Source organism: Chelonoidis abingdonii, chromosome 3 (genome assembly GCF_003597395.2).
Source record: "Chelonoidis abingdonii isolate Lonesome George chromosome 3, CheloAbing_2.0, whole genome shotgun sequence".
Classification (NCBI taxonomy): domain Eukaryota; kingdom Metazoa; phylum Chordata; order Testudines; family Testudinidae; genus Chelonoidis; species Chelonoidis abingdonii.
In genome coordinates, this window is record NC_133771.1 from 57,287,926 (window position 1) to 57,309,683 (window position 21,758).

The 21,758-nt window shown below is 41.8% G+C and overlaps 1 protein-coding gene across 4 annotated transcripts in view; it reads right to left on the reverse strand.

The window, feature by feature from the left end:
* LMBRD1 (LMBR1 domain containing 1) overlaps positions 1 to 21,758 on the reverse strand; it is a 232,243-nt gene that overhangs the window by 80,767 nt on the left and 129,718 nt on the right. For 3 of the 4 annotated variants that reach the window (XM_032770340.2, XM_032770342.2, XM_032770338.2), the window contains exons 7-8: positions 17,742 to 17,867; positions 15,672 to 15,827 (exon numbers count right to left, since the gene is read on the reverse strand). In XM_032770340.2, coding sequence (XP_032626231.1) covers positions 15,672 to 15,827; positions 17,742 to 17,867 — 282 coding nt within the window. The remainder of the gene's footprint in view (positions 1 to 15,671; positions 15,828 to 17,741; positions 17,868 to 21,758) is intronic. The other variant, XM_032770339.2, reaches the window with a different exon arrangement.

Sequence of the window (21,758 nt, forward strand, 5' to 3'; positions counted from 1 at the left end):
GTAGCTGAACAAGAAGCTTTTAAACCAGAAGGGATACCTAGAGAAAATGGAAGGAGGGACATGTCACTAAGTATACATGAGAATAGCACAAGCGTGTAAGGACAAAAATCAGGAAAGCAAAGGCAAAGAATGATTTACTGCTGGCAAGAAGTGATAGAGGCAAGAGGAATGGGTTCTTCAAATATGTCAGAAAAAAAAAAGAAAGATCAACGATGGTGTGGGTCCACTGTTCAATGGAGAAGGTGAGCTGGTAATGGAAGATGAAAGGAAGGCAGAACTGTTCAATGCCTACTTTGTTTCAGTCTTCTCATAAAAAACTTTACCAGGCAACAAGTGAAGTTACCATAGACAATAAAGGGGAAGGGGTGCAGATCGGGATTAGCAGAGAACACAGATCTTCTGAGCAATTTGAATGAATTCAAAATCAGTGGGGCTAAATGCTAGTCACCCAAGATACCGAAGCAATTAGCTGAAGAAATCTTGGAGCCACTGGCAATATTATTTACAAACTCAGGAATGACAGGAGAGTCCTGGAAGACTGGAGAAGGGCTCACGTAGTACCCATCTTTGGAAAAGGAAGAGCTGGTGAACTAAAGACCAATCTGACTTTGATACAAACAAGCTTGATTTCCTTCTTTGACAGAATAACTGATTTGGTGGATAAGGGGAAAGTGATAGACTAGGGATTGGCAACCTTTGGCATGCAGCCCGCCAGGGTAAGTGTCCTGGTGGGCCAGGCCGGGTTACCTGCCGTGTCCGCAGGTTCAGCTAAATCACGGCTCCCACTGGCCAGAGCCTTGCTGACGTCCACAGTCCCACATGACAAAATACTCCATTTAGGAAGGAGCAATCAGTACCACAGAAAGGGCTCTGGGGCGGGGGGGGTTACAGGGGACCACAAGCTAAATATGCATCAGTATAACACTGGCCAAAAAAAGCGAACAACATTCTGGAAATACAGTTCCAGTAGTCTTATATATTTCCTGATATGTAACTTTAAGGGGAAAAATGTGTTTCCCCAAAAAAACACACTATCGGAACAGAACAAAAAAATATTGTTTATTCCTCTAGCCCTTTCTAGAAACATTCTTCTTTCAGCAATTTCTGCACTCATGAAGTCAAAGTAGGATGTTAATTCTGCCCTTGTGATGTCAATCAAGCAATGTTGCCAGCAAATGAAACTTTCTTTCAAACAAACAGAGAGGGGCTTTCAGACTGTACCTGTGATAGTAAGGAGAGAACTGCCTGGGAGCTAGTAACACTCAATGCATCGGGCTTTCTGGTTAGCACATTACAGGCTTAGGGAACTGTAAGCAGATGTGTCATAGAATCAGACTGTTATTTTAATATATGTTTGTGCAGCATCCTGCACAATAAGACCTTGATCCAGGTTGGGGCATCTGGGTAGTACAGTAATTTTCCTGCTCCCTCTCCCCCCAAATGGGGTCTGAGAGTATAAAAGAAACTTAAAATAGTTCTCACTACTGTTCACAGGTAAAGTCTTCAAATATTTAACCAGTACAGGCACTTATAATTTGATCAGTAGTAGGGAGATATTGCTTCACTGTTAACTGTGCAATTGTTCTCCAGAGCTACTGAAGCTGAGCAATATATGCCCAATATCTGAATGCATGCAAGAGAAATATAAAGAGAAGATCTCCATAGAAAAAGAGTATGTTTCTTTAAATCAGGTGTGTTTCTCAACCAGACATTTTTAGTAGGTCTCACTATTAGGACAGATAACACTAATTAATGAAAACTTTGCCTGAACATGTTGGTCACTGTGTCTCTGCTGTACTATTAAGAATTATAAACCTGTTCTGAAATTTCTTCCCTCTCCCCTACCCCCAACACCTAGTGACAGCAGAACTACAGGTTTCCACATCTTGTAACTGCTTCAGCCTGTGAATAGTGGTGCTCTAAAAACCTCTGAAATGGCTACATTCTATATTGAGATACCCTTATATGAAACATTTTGATTACAGATATTAAAAATAGTATACAAATACGCAGAAGACTTCAGAATTATGACTGCTATAAAAGCAATTACAGAAAGATTTAGCTTTCAAGGGTTTTCATGCACAGTTATACTAATCAGAGAAACATTACACAAAGCTATAAACTATAAAATGCATTTATTTTGGATTACAACTACTATATGAATCATTGGCACTTAAATATTTTTAAAAAAAATTCTTTATACAAATTGACTTTACTATCTATAGTTATGTCACAATGTATCAGTAAAATGAACAGCCCTATAATTGAGAACCTTTCAAATACTGAAACTAATGGTTCTCAATTCTACCCAACTCCTTCAACTTTTCTCTGACGAAATCCCAGGTAAACACAAGCCTTGCGGCATGCCTTGAAAATTAAATTCATGCTCTATAGCACCAATGAACAAAAAATATTCTCTAGCAGAAAATATGTCATGGAGAATGACGTGCCAGCAGGTCCACTTTTTAACATAGGGACTATTAGTTCAAGCATCTCCAATCACTGTAATTGTCATCATCCTTCATGGCATGGAAGAAGTAATTTTCAGGTACCAAGGATACTGGGACAACATATTTTCTATGAAGCATTTCTCTACAATGGGTGTTACACAGTGTGACTGCCTATGTCTCTGAATTATCTTAAGCGGTAGCCCTGTGTAGGGAGAGAATTGCAAAATTCTAATCTCAGTCATGAAATGGCATAAATAATAGTAGCAAAAGAAAAAAAGTAACTAGTCAGAGTCCCAGAACAATTCACAACAGAAAAAGATATACCGTAAGCAGCATTAAATTTGAGCTACAGTTTAGAAGGAAACTGTCCCAAAATTCATCCCAAAATTCAAATTTGGTATAGACAAGCTTTCACAAAACCTTAGATCAATAAAGTTTTCCTTAAGTATTTGAAAAAAATAAAATACAACTTTAAAAAACACAAAAAAACCCCATTCCCCTGCAGTGCCTGCCACCCGAAGGCTTGAGAACTTGAAATAAAGCTTCCTTGCTTTTCATTTGTGGGAGCTCAGAGAAATGAAAAAAAGTGAACAATAAATTAAGATTCTTTTGTTTAATAATTTATAGTGTTACCACCACTGGTAGGAAAATTGGTTTAATTTTTTTAAGTGGGAATGTTTTCTCAACAGTCAGTTTCAGAATTTTGTACATGCATCTGACAAAGTGAGTATTAACCCACGAAAGCTCACACTCCCAAACGTCTGTTAGTCTATAAAGGTGCCACAGGATTCTTTGCTGCTTTTACAGATCCAGACTAACACGGCTACCCCTTTGATACTTCACAGAATTTTGTAGTTCTACTGAAAGCTGATTTCTCAAAGTCCTAAAGACAAACGTAAATCATGGGTATACTGTAGTATACATCATTGTTACATACCTAAAAAGCTGAGAATATATAGTGCCAAACGATGTAATTACCATCAATAGAGCCTAGCATAAAACTGAAATTGGGTATAAAGAGAAATATGCTATTAGGAACGAAAAATAACCAAAAACTTTGCTCTGTGTTGTACATTTTCCATTACACTAGTCTATTGTTCTGATAAAGGCTCTAGCTAGCTAATTTAGGTTCTCCTCTAAGACAGACCTGTTGACTAGGTAACAATCTCTGGGAAGGATCCTTTCATTCAGTCCGCATCCTTTCCCCCCCCCCCCCAATATATACTCTTAAAAACAGCAAATAAATTGAATTAATCTCCAGGTGCCAAACCACGCTCTACCTCCAAGAGTAAAAGTGCTGATTAAGTTGGGTTTCAGCCAATGGCTTTTTACAACATGGATCACTATCTGAAAGCATTTGTCTCATGCAGCCTGTTACCTACATTAATATAATGTTAAATTACAAGTTAAATGACTTAACAGGGTAACTTCTCCATCCACCTTCCCATCTTTGTGAGACAGTTTGATCCTACTGCTTCTTTGTTACAGAAATAATGCTTCCAAGTGATTTCTTGTATTTCACGGTTTTGTATGCCTCATCTTGACTTGTATTTAACTTTTCAAAGTAAAAATAAATGTACCATTGTAGCAATGTTTAGTAGAAATTATTTAATCCAAGAATTTCTATGGAAGTTACTGAAACATTATATTCTAAGGATTTGGAGTTTTGTACTAACGTTTACCACATTCAGCCTCACCCACAACTGAATCCTAGTAGTAGTACAACTTTCCTCTTGTTGGAAGAGTGTTTAGGTTGAACACAAAGAACTTTCACAGTAAGACAGTCAAAACCACACACTTGTGAAAAATAAAGTGTACTTATGTTCTACAGAAAGAACATTTTTGCCCATTTTATCTGAAAGTAACCAACCCACATGAAGATTAAACTATTTTTAGATTGAATTTTCTTAAAGTGATTTTAATGTATGACCTAAGTTACTTACAGGCACCCACCCACTCACCCTTTTCCTTACAGACTTGCAGGAACTGAGTCAGACCACCTTGATAATCTAATAGTGTGCAGGGCTTTTTCACAGAAGGTAGAGTTCAGCTCCTAGATGTGATCTTCTGCAGTTAACAAGAGCTATAGTAGAAGCGCCGTGCAGGCAACAAATTCATACACTAGGGATCATCTTGCATAGGACTACTCTGATTCTCTAGCAGTCTTGGGCATGCCACTCTGATGTGGTGGAGAAGCTTGCATATACTTAAGACCCTAAGAGTGATGCCATCGGGAGTCCTGTGCTCCTGATAGGGTCACCCATGGCAGAAAGGTTGAAGACGAAGTACCAAAGTGCAGCCCAACACAACACAACCCAGTATAAGACCGGAACGGCAGAGCAGGCAGATAAAGCAGGATCACCTCTCAATGGCTGCAGAAGTGAATGAAGGCTGCAGTGGAGAAGAAATCCCCAGTCATCTCAGACCTCCTTGTCACCAGACACAGGTGCCTCTTCTGCCAAGACTTGCACCTGTTGGTACACAATGGCTTCCCCACGCTAAACTACTCATGCGCAGAGTTCTTTCACAGGAAGAACTTTATCCCCACCTCCACCCAAAAAAGTCCTGCAACAATGGGCAAGTAACGACGGGACAGGTGAAGTGAAATGATCACCAGGAGTCCCTAGTCACAGACCCACATGCTGGTGGTGACCACAAGATGGTTGTCATGTGCCCCTGGATTGGGATGGGGTGCATTTTTGGGAGCAGCAGTCATGACTTAAACAAGCTTTTTTAGGAACCCCTCTGCTCACTTCATATAGGGAAGGGGCTAGAAAAGTTGCCCCAAACATAGGCTCTCATATAACACCTGACTGGATAACTGCGTCCAGAGGGATCACTCCCAATAAGGCTGAAAAAACAAAAATGTTTCTTGCAACTTGGAATGTCCATACCCTACTAGACAACTCAAAAACTTAAAGACCCAAAACACAAAACAGCAATTGTTGCCTGAGAACTCTTAAGGTACAACATTGATAATGCTGCTCAACAAGACAAGAAGTGGAGATGAAGACCACTTGAGGGAAGAGGGTGGCGTTTATGCTTTCTTCTGGAAAGCAAAACCAGCAAGCGATAGGCAAATACAGTGTGTTGGCTTTGCAATCAAGAGCCTTCTAGTCAACCACTTAACTGAGCTCTCCATCTGCATCAATGAGCACCTTATAACCCCCTGCATCCAATTGGTCAATGAGTCATTTGCCACCATCATCACACATGCACCAACATTTGATGCTGAAAGAGCAGAAAAAATCCTACATGGACCTTAATAAAATTCTGGCATCTATTAAAAATAATCCTCCTCCTCCTCCTCTCAGGGGACTTAAACGCAAAAGTTGGCCAAGATTCTAATGTATTGAGTAGCACTACCGGGAAGGAAGGAGTGGGCAAGACCAATTCCAATGGCATCTTTCTACTTGGCAAATGCGCAAACACAAACTTGCAATCAAACACAATCTTCAGACAAAGCAATAAATAAAAAACAACTTGGCAACAACCCCCTTTCAAAACAATGGCACCTCTTAAGACTCTGTCATTGTAGGAACACAGGCTCTAAGAGATGTCCAAATCACCCATTTTGTGAGAGGAGCTGATGATTGCTGGACTGACCACGGTCTGGTGAGGTCAGTCATATTCATCAGGATTGCACCAAAACATAGAAAGCAATCAAATCACACAGACAGCAATACAACATCCAAAGACTTCAATTCTCAGTGCTCCAAACACTTCTCAGTGAAAAACTGACCACACGCATACCTGGAAATGACAACACAAGTGTAGAATGTGACTGGAAAGACCTAAAAAAGACCATCCATGAGGCTTGTGAGGAGTCTTTCGGCCTTGCTACCCAATGTCATCAGGACTGGTGTGACGACAACAATATTGAGATCACAGCCCTTTTGGGCCTGAAGAGAAAAGCTTTCTGCGACTGGCAAAACCAGCCACTATCCAGTCAGAAGCAGCGCTCTTTCCATCAGCTCAAAGGAGGATCCGAGAACTCAATAAAAATCGTGGGAGGATAAAGCAAAAGAAATCCAAGCATTCACTGACAGAAATGATTGCAGAGGTTATTTTGAGAGACAAAGACCCTGTATAGATCAAGCTCACATGGCCTCACACTGCTGAGATCTGAAGATAATGAATCCATCAAAGAGCTCTGGAGGGAACACTACCAAAAGCTTCTAAAATCGAGAATTGACTGCGTCTGAAAACATCATCAACTCCATCCCTCAGTACCCAATCTGGGAAACTATTGCCAACCCACTAACACCTGAGGAGGTCTGCAAACCAATTAAACAAATGAAGAACAATAAAAGCACCAGGTCCTGATGGCATACCAGCTGGAGTACTGAAAGTGGGGGGAGAAACATTAACAAGCTTCATTTGCTGCTTCTCAGAGTCTGGTGCACCAAAGAAATTCCCACGGACTTACGTAATGCTAACATTGTCACCATTTTCAAACAGGGGGATAGAGATGACTGTGGCAATCATCAAGGAATTGCCCCCCTCTCCATTGCTGGGAAGATTCTTGCTAGAATCTTACTGAATCACTGTTTTCCCCCTCTTGCAGAGGAAGTATTCCCACAGTGGCTTCAGAACATCATGTGGCACCACTGACCTGTTTTTTGCAACCGGGGAGATCCCAGGAAAAATGTTACCACCACCACCACCAGGTGTCAAGAGCCCCACCAGGAGCTGTATGTAGCCTTTATCACTCTGACCAAAGCCTTCGACTGTCAACCATGAAGCTCTGTAGAAAATCATGTCAAAGTTTGGCTCCTGAAGCAAATTTATCACCATCGTAAGACTCCTCCATGACCAAATGACTGACTCTTCCCTGCACAGTGGCTCTAATTCAAGCCCTGTGTCATTCAAACTGGCGTAAAACAAGGTTTGTGTACTGGCACACACACTTTTCTCAGGAGCTATGAAAACGTTATCCCAAGACTGTATCACATCCAATACCAGACTGATGGCAACCTCTTCAACCTTTCTAGTCTCCGTGCCAGAACTAAAATAATATTGGTAACAATAACCAAATTCTAGTAAGCAGATGAGTGTGCAACTACAGCACAAGAGGAGTATATATAAACAGCCCTTAATTGCTATTCTGAAGCTAACAAAAGCTAGTGCTAACTCTGAATATTGGTAAAGCAGAAGTTCTCCACCAGCCAGCTCTCTGTCAATCATCAGACCCAGCAAGGAAGATTTACACTGACAAGAGAAGAAATGGAAAATGTAGAATACTTTGCCTATCTTGGCAGCCATCTCTCAGAGGGCAGACAGACGTCAAGATTCAGCACAGAAGCCGCTGTGCCAGCTTTGCCCTTCAGCAGATTGTTTCACCAGGTGTTCAAGAATCAAGACATTAGAACACACAATAGGCATTTATTTTATAGATCAGTGTTAATTCCAGCTCTCTTCTACAGCTGTGAGACTTGGGTGACCTATAGAAAACATCTGAAAAACCTGGAATGCCAGCACCAGCTCTTTCTTCAGAAGATCCTCAACATACAGTGGGAGGATTGCCACACTAAAGTCAGTGTCCTCACAGAGGCCAACATCTTCAGTGTTGAGGCCTTGATTATCCAGCATCAGCTAAGGTGGAGCGGGCACTGTGTGCGCATGCCTGATAATGATGATGATGGTCCATCGTTGTCAATGAAGACCTCAACAACTCATTCATTCGATGACCGGGCTCTGTGCGTCCGAAGACGACTGATCAGTCCGATTTGGGCGTGGAATGTCCTGTCACACATCGGGCAGATGTGATGGCACTGTTGATGTGCAGGCAGCTCTGGACTTGCACAGTTCACGCTTTCTTTCAGCCTCAGCAGTACGTCTCGCCTGTGTAAATGTGGCTGTGCCTAGCTGGACGGTTCAGTGCAAGGGTTTCCCATGTGGCGATGTTGATCTCGAGGCACTTCAGAGAGGTCTTCAGCGTGTCCTTAAACTGCTTCTTTTGTCCTCCATGGGAGCGCTTTCCCTGGGCGAGTACTCCGTAGAAGAGCTGTTTAGGAATGCGCTTGTCTGACATTCTCATGACATGTCCAGCCCATCTGGTCTGGGCTCTCATCAGCAGTGTGTGAACTGACAGCAGACTGGCTCTGATAAGGACTTCAGTATCGAGCACTTTGTCCTGCCATCCGATTTTTAGAAGCTTTCGCAGACAGGAAATGTAGAAGTGACTGAGCCTTTGTGCATGACTCTGATAGACAGTTCACATCTCGCAGGCGTACAGCAGAGTTGGAAGCACCGCTGCTCGGTAGACCTTCAGCTTTGTTGGTAGGCTGATTCCTCGACGTTCCCAGACGTTGGAGCGCAACCGGCCAGATGCAGAGCTAGCTTTAGCAATTCTGTAGTTTACTTCCTCATCGACTGACACTGCTCAGCAAAGGGTACTGCCCAGGTACATGAAGTGGTCCACTGCCTGAAGTCTGTCCATTTACAGTGATGGACGGTTCTGAGTACTGAGCGTGGGGAGCTGGCTGGTGCATGACCTCAGTCATCTTGATGTTAATGGTGAGACCCAAGTTGTTGCATGCAGATGAAAACTTGTCCATACTGGCCTGCATTTCTGGCTCTGTACTAGCATTCAGAGCACAATCATTGGCAAAGAGAAAGTCTTGAAGTACAGTGTCCTTCACCTTGGTGATGGCACGCAGTCGCCTCAGACTGAATAGTCTTCCGTCAGTTCTGTACTTCAGGCCTACTCCTTCAGTGCAGTGTTGAAAGGTATCAGTCAGTCAAAGTGGCAGAGAATATCATGCTGAATAAAGTGGGTGCTAAAACACACCCTTGCTTGACGCTGCTGGTGACTGGGAAGGCCTCAGATGTTTCACCATCATCCAGGACATGAGCCATCATACTATGATGAAACTGATGTACCATTCGTATGAATCTGTCTGGACAGCCGAATTTCGACATGATCCTCCACAGGCCCTGGCAACTGACAGAGTCGAACGCTTTCGTGAGGTCCACAAAAGTTGTGTAGAGTTCACGATTCTGCGCTTGACATTTCTCCTGTAGCTGACGTGCAGCGAAGATCATGTCAATAGTCCCACGTCCCTTGCGGAAGCCGCACTGTGATTCTGGCAATAAGCCCTGCTCCAGGTGAGTGATCAATTGGTTCAACAGAACTCGTGCAAGAACTTTCCCCGCTGTAGAGAGCAGCGAGATTCCACGGTGATTGTCGCATACCTGGCGATTGCCGTTCCTCTTATAGAGGTGCACGATGGACACGTCTTTAAATTCTTGTGGAATGGATCCCTGCTTCCAGAAAGGCTGAAACAGTTCAGTGAGTTTCCGTAGCAGCACGGGTCCACCGACTTTGTACACCTCTGCTGGTATGGCATCTGACCCTGGGGCTTTGCCACTTGACAGCTGGTTGATGGCTTTCTTCACTTCATCCTCTTCTGGTGAAGCATCCATGGAGTCATTGACTGCAACCTGGGGCATCTTGTCAATGGCCTCATCATTGATGACTATGGGGCAGTTGAGAACTGCTTCAAAATGTTCAGCCCATCTCTGGAGAATCTGCATCTTCTCTGTAAGAAGCACAGTGCCATCAGAGTTCAGGAGGGGAAAGCTCCCAGAAGACTGTGGACCATAGAGTGTGTTGAGGGCTTCATAGAACTGCTTATAGTCATTCCTGTCTGCATACGCCTATATTTCATCTGCTTTGGTGCTCAGCCACAAGTCCTGCATTTTCGCAGTCGGTTCTGTACTGTTCTGCAAGCGTTGATAAAGGTGGTCTTCTTTGCTGCTGAGGATGGGTCGTTCTGATATGCACGATGCAGGCGGTGCTTCTCAGCAAGTAAGACCAGGATTTCTGCATCATTTTCGTCAAACCAATCTTGCCACCTGCGTGTGGAGGGCCCCAGTACCTTCGATGCAGCTGTACGAACAATGTTGCTGAACCGCTCCCAGTCTCTCTCAGCGTCATCCTCAATACAAAGATTAGCAAGCTCATTCTCTAGGTCTTCCGCTAGATTTTCAGTGATGCGGCTGTTCTTCAGCTTCGATGCGTTGATCCTTTTGAGAGCCTTACAGCCTTGTGGTCATCTCTTCGGCATGATACAGAGCTTCATGTGATCTGTCCAACAGTCAGCACAGCACGTAGCTTTTGTAACCCTAACATCTTGTCTGCCCCTTCTCCTGATGATGACATAGTCGATCAGATGCCAGTGCTTGGAATGGGGATGCATACACAAAGTCCTGTTATGGTAGGGAGGCAGAAGATCGTATTGGTGATCAGGTGGTCATGTACTGAACAAGTTTTCAGCAGTAACAGGCCACTGCTATTACACTTTCCCACTCCATTTTTCCCCAATGACTCCTTCCCAGGCTGCGGCATCGCATCCGACTCTTGCGTTAAAATCGCCAAGCAGGATCAGCTTGTCTGTGCAGTGCACTGATGATAGAGCATCTAGTTCTTCGCAGAATTTATCATTCATATCCTCTGGGTTGGTCATTGTGGGAGTGTATGCGCTGATCAAAGTAGCTTGTCTTCCTTTTTGAAGCGGAAGCTGCATTGTCATGAGTCAGTCATTCACTCCCTTGGCGGGACTGGCAAGTTTCCGAACAAGACGATTCTTGACAGCGAAGCCAACTCCAGATTTGCGACACTCATCCCTGCTGCGGTCACTCCAGAAGAATGTATAGCCTCTGCCTGACTCAGACAGTTGTCCTTCATTAGCAAGGCGAGTTTCGCTAAGGGCTGCAATGTCAATGTTGTAGAGTGTGAGCTCTCTGGCGACAAGTGCTGTTCTTCTCTCCGGTCTGTCTGCCGTGATGTTGTCCAGTAGTGTGCACACATTCCATGCCTGATGAACACTTACCAAACAACCACTGTACACCCATCTCACCAAAGGAGAAAAGAGACAGAGGCCAAAAGAAACACTTTAAAGACAAGAATTAGGGGTAGCCGTGTTTGTTGTTTTTGTGGACACAAACTAAGAATCCGGTGACACCTTAAAGACTAACAGATTTATTTGGGCATAAGATTTCATGGGTAAAAAACCCAGTGAACAGAATGTAGGCAAGTGTAATAAATGAACAGAAGTTACAATACTGAAACAGTGCAAGTCTCAGTGATTTAAGCAGGAATTGGACTGATAGTGAAACTTACAAAGGCAGCTGACTGAACAGCTATGGCTTTTAACAAGCATCTTCATTGTCAATTAACTAGTTCTTGGGGTAACCGGTTTTATGAACAAATGTTTTATTCATAAAACTTTACTTATGAAGTTACATTAATAAAAAGTGAACAATTAAAAACAAATTTCATTCATCCAGTTCTACACTCTCACTTGAGCAGGAAGTGAGCAGGAAATAAATGGAAGGAACCAAGGGGTACATACTGGCACAAGACAAGATACTAGAGTTCTTCTGGGAAACACTTCTCCTGTCCTGAGGAATGGGGATAGTAATTTACCACAAGAAAAAGGCAAACTATCTTCCCTGTTCTGAAGACAGAACTGTTGTGTTCTCCGCCTGAATTAAAGGGACTATTTACTTTGTTTTTGCTCCTGAGACCTTTGGGAGGAAATGACTGTCTATTTGCTAAACCTCTCTCAAGAGACCCCAGAATTGATAAGATAATATCAATATCTAGATATCCTAGATCGGCTGTGCTCTTATTTTGGGGAAAAACTGAGCCTGAAAATCCATTAACAATCCATATCTAGTATTTTACAGTGAGGAAAATAAATATTGGAGCACTTTCTGAACTGCGCTCATTAGACAGTACAGAAATTAAATCACATCACACTATCTCCAGTGAAACTATTGAAATTTTATCTTCTAAAACCCCTAACAAATGCTTAAGATATGTATATTATATGCTGTAAACAAAAATCAAGTATTTAATAAAGAATAAATGTTATTCAGTGAAAATAACTACTGTGAAACTAACATCTTATTTTGTATTGTGAATGAAAACAAATGTTATTCTAGAGCCTCCAGATTTCACAAATAATCCAAACAAAAAGGAACCCACTCATGCTAAAACTATTTTCCCTGATAGGACACCTTCATAATATCAAATTATGCTTAATCTTTAAAAAAAAACTTTAGAAGAAAAAGCAAAATAGAATGGTTACTTACCAGGGTCAGAGCCTCCCCCTCCCCCAATATAAAAAAGGCTCCAACAATAAAATAGGTACGTTTCTTCAGTTTGTTGAGAGTTCTAACAAATTACATGAGCTAAATTCACTCTTATTTTTCAACTTATGACCATAACTCTTCTTAGCTTTCTATGACTCTTAGTATCTCCAGTCTGATACAAGCTTAAGGGTGAGGGAGGATTTTATATTGGAGAAGGCAAGTCAGTATCCTCATAACGATTACTCCTGGGGGAATTCTGTGCCAAAAAATTTAAAATTCTGCACATTTTCTTTGTCAAAACAACACAATATAATCACACCAGTTTCAATTATTTCATATTTTATTTCAAAATACTTGTAGAGTATGTCTGACATTAAAAAAATTTCCCCCAGGAGCTGAGATTAAAGAAACCCCTATGACAGCCCAGTTCCTGTTTCTTTGTTAACCTTTCATTGGGTGCCTCAGTCTGGATGTGTCACACATGCCAGCTGGGCACATCTTGGGGGAAAATTCTGCCCTTTCAGTCTATTTTTTTCACCCTGTCCCCTTCAGGTTACCATATTTCAAGCTCCCAAATAGAGGACATTGCCTAGGGGAGAGTGGGGGAGCTGAAGGGGGTATTTTGGGGGTTTCTGAAGGAGGCTGCATGGGACCACCCAACCCAGACACCCACATCCCCAGGTGCAGGGCACACCCTCCCTCCAAAGCCTCCAAAGCCCAGCCACAGGCTCCACTCAGCTTTGTTTCTGTCCCACGGGGGAGGCGCTGTGGCCCTGCCTTTCCTCACCCTTTGTGAGAGCCAATGCAGCCAGGTCTCCTGGGCCTGCTCCTGCCCCCAGGCAGATAAAGATCAGGCCTGGCAGCCAAAGTGCAGAGAGCTGCAAGGCCTCTAGCCCCATCGGACTCGGCGCTCCACTCACTGTGGAGCTGCGGCCCACAGGCTCCCTCCCTCATTCAGGGCATGCTGGGAACTGCAACCCACCCACACCAGCACACTGCGAACTGGGTAGCTGGGCTCTGACGTTGGTAGCAGCCCCTAGCAACGGCCAGCATCTCTGCAGTTTCTAAGGCCAGTGGTTAGGGACACTACAAATTGCACAACAAACAGCATAGTTCTTGATTTGCTTGCTACCACTGCTACCTTTAGGGACCAAAAAATTAAAGAGCTAGGAGAAAGAACAATACAGAGCAGAGAGTCATAGGATAAGGACTCTCACTCATAAGGATGCTAAGAATTTCAAGCCCTCACAAGACTCTAGAACCTGATGATAGAGCAAGGTCCATGTCTCAATCCTAGGGTTTCAGCTGTGGCTAAATCATCTAGATCATCCTAAACTCAAGGACAGGCAGCAGTCTTGATATCCAAAACTAGAGAAGGCAGCATGAGAGCACAGAGAATGTTTAGGTTCTAAATGGAAGGCCCTGAAGAGATGGCAGCAGACAGGAAAGAAGAAGCAGCTCTAGAGAGTTGAGAAAGAAGGCTGTGTAGAACGGAATAAAAAGGTCTGCCCCAAAAGCTGCTATGAACACTGTTATGCAATCAGAGGGCTCCTGTGGGGAAAGCTCTAGCTAGGACAAGCTCAAATACCCGAACAGGGAAAGGCTGCCCACCCAGCCTACTTAATGCTCCAACAGAAATCCTTTCCTCACTCTCCATAAAACTGCATACATGGAAGCAAAGCTAATTCATACCACTGGGAAAGACCATGGCTAGCAATTTGGGGATCCCACTCTCCATAACCAGGCAGAAAGATTCACAGAATCAGACCAGGAACTAAAGTGTGGGGCACTCAGGACAGAAGACAGACCACTAAGATCTGGGAAAGGAGAATTAGATGTAGTAGCAGCTGCCAACATGAAATCACAAATCCCTCAGAGCTAAAGCTGGCAGCTGAAGCCAAGAGAGACAAAGCTGCACCCCCTTTTTCCTCAAAGGAGGACCAACATGGAACACAGTCAGCATCTATGATCAAGCAGGCAGGCTCCAGGGCGTACTCCCTGCAGATCTTGCCCCAGAAGATTGATAGAGGTAGTGCACATAATGGGGTTAGTGAGCTCCTTTGTCCTAACTTCTGCTTTTTTTCTGTCTTCAGGCCTAGGGGAAGAGAGAATTAGAAGCTGGAAAGATGAGACATGGATTCCATGTGTCCAAAAAGAAAAGGCATAGAAAACTGAAACATGGAGGCAATGACTCAGTTCTTTTCTTCCTTACTATGGCTTATGATGCTAAGAAGCATCTTGTTGTAAGGACCACTTCCTCTTTCCAGGACAGTGATACCTGAAACTCTTAATCTGGGAGGTTTCTAATATGCTATAGAATCCATATTTATCAGGTCTTTATGCTTGAACAAAAACACTAATGATGCTTTCTTCATATTAACCAATGTAAGAGTCAAAAGATTAATTTCAACAGGTTTTTGAAACACGTTAGTCTGATGGTATAGTATACATAAGTATTTACAACCCTTATTATAGAGAGAAACACATACTAAACATACCATAGAAGAAGCTAAATTAGTTGGCCATGAAGCTGCTTATATACATGCATACAAATCAGATCTCATGCCCACAACTAGTTCATATTACTACTTAAATAATCTGCACTGATTACCAAGTCAGCACTAAAAAGTGTTAACAGTTTCTTGATTTCGCACTGACCAACATAAATTATAAGACTGTTCTTATAGTGCACAAGAAAAGATTTGTGGTTACACAAAACTAAGTACAGAAGCTACTAGCTTCTATATTGGGATGCCCTCAAAGAGATATGAAGGAACATTTATCCAATAAAAAGGGACATAAGCTATATTTTTGGTAGATATATATGCAACATCCTATGCATTTTCAAGGAAGCAATCTACAGATTAAAAGTAACAGGCTACTGCTTCATACAACTTGAGATGCAGTAATAGCCACACTAGAGGCTTCAAGATATTTTATAGTGTTTTAAGATGTCAAATTTGAGGAAAACAAAACAAAAAAAATCTATTACCACCAGACTACTTAATAAAATGGTTCATGCGAAGGTGCTAAATGGCAAAAAACAAAAAAAAAAGAAGTCAAAAACAGATATTCTACAGTGAAGCAGGCATAAAAGACCCAGTTTTGCTTTTTTACTTGTAGAGGTCGCATGGCTCCACAGAACTTTGTCCAGCAGCTTTTCTCAATAAATTCCAGATGTCTCTCTCTCCTTCGAAGTATCCTTAGCCTCTCTTCAAGTTGTTGTAGGTTTCGTCTGTCCCTTGTTGGTAAAGGCCGACCATCTTTGCACTGCTAATCAAAATGGAGGTGTGAAAATAATGGAACAGTTTGTGAAAAAAAAATTTATTCTTTCATACATTTAAACATCTGTATAACAAGCTCTGGCAGCTCTATGAAGTCAGAATTGCATACAAGACGGTAAATCCAGTTTGTAAGAGACTAATTTCATTTTAGCCCATTTCTATTTTTAATACTTTCCTTCCAGCTCTCCATTTTTTCTTCCAGTCAGTTCAAGGTCAGCTATATTTCCCATCTTTTCAAATACATTCCAGAGCAGCACCCTTTAAAGGACACACTCAGCACAAAAATTTCCAAAAAATACAAAGATCAGAATTGTCCCCTTAACCAGTTGAGTTCATCAACTTCTAACAGTCAAATCCATATTTGGAGATTTCTATATCTGATATTCTCAAGAACATTTAACTCCTTTGACCTTCAAAATGCTGGACATGAGTATGTTAATAAATGTGTTTAAGTGTATTTAATACACTGTCAGAGCTACGCAAGCTAAATATACCATTTTTAATTTGTGAATGCACAGTAATGAGTTGTATGAATACTATAAGCAATAAATCACAAAAAAGTATTAGGTAACATATGAACCAATCAACAAGCTGATTTTAACACTGATATGCAGTCTCCTACTACAATTATAGGTTATTTAAGGCAAACATTCTTAAGGATTGAATTTGTCACTATAACATTTTGGATACAAAACAATTAAAAAATTTCTCCATTCAGGGATTTTTCTTTTCTTTTTTAAATAAAGGAATCCTTAAACATTGTGATTATGGGGCTCTCTCAGGTTTGCTACAGCTCTAATAATTTTTACACAATTTTCATTATAATTTTCTGCTAAGAAATTTAAACTGGAAGTCTCATTAGAAGGATTCAGTAAATGCAGTGCTTTTAACGGCTAAGAGATTGAGCTACCCTAAACTGTTTCACCAACATGCCTCAACTCTGACCTGGAAGGACCACCTATAGGGGAGAAAGGTGGTTCAACTTCCAGGCTCATTGAATCATTTGTCTTTCTTCTGAGATTGCGAACAACCGTGTCAACTGAGATGTGAATGCTACTCCACAAGAATCTGGCCTTACAAATAAAATAAATAAATAAATAGCAAATCTGCACACAAAACCAAGCGCTACATACCTATCTGCTGCCACAAATTTTCATTTTGAAATATGCTCATTGCTGAAATCAATTTCTACTTAACACTTTCATGTAAAATATAATGGGGAGTAACTAAAATTTGCAATTAAGAAAAACAGGAGGCAAAATCCTGGTCATCATCACTAAATACCAAGGAATATGGATTCACAGTAAATACCATTTTACAAATATAGCCTCTTTTAGAGACAGAGTGGCGAAGAGAGGATTAGAGAGTTCTGTTATCCCACAAAAAGTTTTACAGCATCACATCCAGGATACACATTGACTAGATGAATGTGACTAATGAGTGCAGCCACAAATCTATAAATTAAGTGACAGCTCTTTCAATCTAAATAGAGTCCTTTGCAATAAGAAGTATTTATTTAGTTTATCCTTTTCATTGTTTTATAATAATTTTGTTCTGAGATCAACAAAATCTGATTTATTTTTTCAACATCTACAACACACACTGTCAAGTCATTTTTGTTAGGTACCCCTGGTGAACAAAAATAGAGGCATTCGCTAGTGCACAGTCCATTTTCTGCTTTCGTATTGAGTATTTTTGACTCAAGTCCCAACACGTGGAAGGAATCCATCATCTGGCGGAGAAATTGAGAGAACCTAACTTTGGAAGAATAGAGAATATTAACTTCTGTCTGTCTGACATTGTGAAAATTAGCAATGATCTAAACATGAGACCATATGAAATGCTGAGCAACAGGAACACTATAAATGGAAAAGTTTGAAATGTTACATAACAAATACCAAACCTTTGATTTAATCCTTAGTATACGTTGTTCTACTTCTTCAATATCTTCAGTGTTCTCCAAACGTTCATAAGTAGGACTTCTAGTTCCTTTTATCAAGTTTAGAGGCAAAGCAGACATACCATAAGCCTAAAACAAAAAAATACATTAAAAACTTTTGCTATAGAAACACACATACACAGACACACATATATAATAAATATATATATATATAATGTTTGTGTGCGCGCACTTATATATTTTATCTCACAGCCATTCTACATGTGTCATCCATAAAGAGTCTCCATGTCCTCCTCTTCCTCACCTCATCTATTGTTTCCTGTGGAATTCAGTATGGTAGGTATTATATAAACATAGAAAACAGTCTCTGCAACAGGTAGGTGACAATAATCTAGGTGGTTCTGGACTCTTACTATTCAGGGAAAGCTTCAGAACCACTGTAAAATTATACTACTCATTTAGACCATTACTGAATGATAGTCCTGTTGATGGTTGCTTATTTGTCTTACTAGTAAAAATTAAAACCTGAACTAAAGGCAGAGAATCCAGAAATCTGATGTACTGGTACTCTCGTATCTTAGAGAAAAAAAAATCAATCAGTATTTAAATAAATGATTAATATTAATGTCATCTGTTAAGTATGCAAAGTTATTCGCTTATTTCAAAAGACTGAAAAATAAATGGTATCCGATTTTACACTTAAGTCTTACGTAGATAAACCCTATGTATTTCAGAATGCCTTCAAACTTCCAGAAAAAGTGGCATACATGTCATTTTCCAATTTAACATATGGGAAAGGTGTTGTTTTATGCATATTTTCTTTCCATCAGATAATTGACCAGTATGTAGTTGAGGCTAAAAGAGCTAATAAGGAATAACAGAATGGTTTTCATTTGTATATATGAAAGCTACATCAAATTAGCAAATCCAAGTTTATTAATTTTTAGAGGTATTCAGCTGAGATTTTTCAAAGCAATTCAGGTGATTTAGCTATCATCTTATTTTTGAGGGAAGCTGTGTGGCTGAATCTCCTCAAGTAGAATTTTAACCAAGGCTCAGAACCTGTGCACTAGCTAGTCTTAAGGTGGACAGTTTTCTAGAGTTCTTTGGAACATACTACAAGGAAGTGCGATATGAGGGAACATTTTGCACATTAGGGCTATGTCTACACTTACAGCTGCATGTAAAGTACAGGCACTACATGTGTAGCTACATATGATAGTGAAAGGCAGGCTGTGTCCACACTTCCCACTGCAGTGTGTAGCTACACACAGCAGTAAAAATCTCCAGCAATGGGACACTACACAACTAAAAACAGCAGTGTAGATGTGAAAAGCTTGGGCTTGGGCACAGAGAGAGTTGGGTAGAGTATAAATGTGTAGGGTTGCCAACTTCTAATGGCACAAAACCGAACACCCCTGCCCTACCCTTTCCCAGACGCCCCGCTCCTTCTTCAAGGCCCCGCCCTCACTCACACAGTGCTGCTGGTGGAGCAAAGTATCATAACAAATTGAGTCCCAACTGATCTTCGGACAACCACCCAAATATTTTACCGGGACGTCTGGTCACCCTACCCCCTTCCTATGTCGATCGCTCTCCCCCATCTTCATTTACTTTCACCTGGCTGGGGAAGAGGGCTGGAGTGCCGGATGGTGAGGGGTATGAACTCTGCGCTGAGGGTGCGGACTCCACATGGGGCCAGAAATGAGAGGTTCAGGATGCGGGAGACGGCTCTGGGCTGGGGCAGGGGTGCAAGGGTTATGGGATCTGGGCTGAGGGCTCCAGGTAGAGCCAGAAATGAAGGGTCACGGTGCAGGAGACGACTCCAGGCTGGGGCAGAGGGATGGGGTGTGGTGCAGGATCCAGATGGGTCAGAAATGAGGGGTTTACAGTGTGGGAAGGGACTCCGGGCTAGGGCAGGGGGTTGGGGGGTAGGAGCAGGTGCGGGGTCCCGGCAGCGATTACTGTGGCTCCCAGGAAGTGGCTGCCAGGACCCTGAGGTCCCAAGGAGCATAGGGCAGCCAGCGAGGCTCCACGTGCAGCACTCCCACCCACAGGCATCACCCCTTCAGCTCCCATTGGCAGCGGTTCCTGGCCAATGGGAGCTGTGGAGCCAGCACTCAGGAGGGGGAACTGCGTGGAGCCTCCCTGGCTGCCCAGACGCCTACAGGCCACAAGAACCTGGCAGGCGCTTCTGGGAGCTACACGGAGCTAAGGCAGGTAAGGAACCTTAGCCCTTAGCCTTAGCCCGGGCCCCTGCCATGCTGCTGATCGGACTTTTAACAGCCCGGTCAGCACCACCACAGGCCCTTTTCAACTTGGCAGTCTGGCAGAAAACTAACCTGGCAGCCCTAAAAATGTGGGGGTTCAGATAATACTACTCATCTAAGCACCATGGTCTACACTATTTATACCAGTTCTAGGTGGGCACGCAATGTCTATACTCTGCACACTGCTTTAAGTTTAGATGTACCCTAGGAGGCAAGATTTGAACATACAAAATGTACACAGGTCGGCATAAGTAGAGACAGGAAGATGACATTGCTGAGACAGGCAAATCAGGAGAGATCCCTGCAGGCTCTCAAACAAGCCAATTTTAAAGCCTATTCTTTATGTGTTTAATTTGTATTATGTACATTGTATCCTCCTCTCAGAGAGCCAGAAGACTAGCAATATTTCTAGTTGAACATGTGCCTGCAGGGACTCAATACTGTTTGTTTGGTTTTGGTAAGGACTCCAACTTAAACCTTCACAGTTTTCACTGAGTAGGCTGGGAAAATAGAGATTTAAAGGATGCAAACCTAAGTTCAAAAAATTCTGAATAATTCCATAAAATGGTGAACAAGACTGAACAAATTGTTTTAAGTGCAACTTATTATCACCGCACACTTTGACAGTATTCAGACTAATTTCCTTGAGAATTAATATGCTACATAGGCTTCAGCGAGCCACACAGTGTCTTCTGTACTGAGTGACATGTTGCTGCAAAATTCTAAATAAAATGATTTGTTTAAAAGGCAAAATGAGTAAATCCAGTTATGTCCTTAAGCATAGCAAATACATTTCACTAAATCTTTATTAGAATAATGTCAATCAGCCTAATCTATTTGACAATTCTAGCATGACAATGTTTTGTGTGCTTGCATTCATATAAACTGTAGGCAATGGCATCTAACAAAGTGATTCTTAGAGACTAGAGCAGGCTTTATGAGTGATCTGCTCAGAATCTAAAAAGAATTACATCACAGCTGACAAACATCTCCACCTCCCTCCTCCACAAGGATGTCTTATAATCTATTAAGCAAAACCATCTGCAGTAGCACCTCTTTGACTATTTCCAATACTGCTACAAATGCCAACAAATCCTTATCACTGCATACTGACTGCAGAGGCACACCCACACAACTCTCTTTACCTTTAAAGGAAAAAAAATATAATACGCAGTTTCAGTCTTTACATTCAAAGTTTTATACTACGGAAGCTATTCTTCAGGGACAGAAGTCTGACACCAAAAAGACAGGAAAGGATGAATTTTGTGCTCTCCAATCATCCTAGGAGATTTTTATTAGCTGAAACCCAGCTAATACAAATATTGCGTTTCCACAGGCCATTCCATCACGTGAAATTCTGCCTGCTACAAAATTTAGCACTGTACTCAAAAAAGCTTTCTCCTTACTTGTAAGAAGCATTTTTGAATGCCCCCGCCCCCGAGATGTAGCTAGATCTTTTCCCTACGTGGAATTTGGTGTCCCCTCCTAAGGGTAACTAAATCTACCACTGCAAAGTTAACTATAACTTTCTCTACTACACACAACAGAAGACGCATTCATCACTGGAAGCTGGGCATGCCATTTCAGATCAAGAGAGCCTCTCACAGAAATGCAATTTACAAGTAACAGAATAAATTATTTTCCTCCCACTACAATCTGAGGCCTGGTCTACACTACGATTTTAGGTCGAATTTATCAGCATTATATCGATTTAAGCCTGGACCCGTCCACACAATGAAGCCCTTTTTTT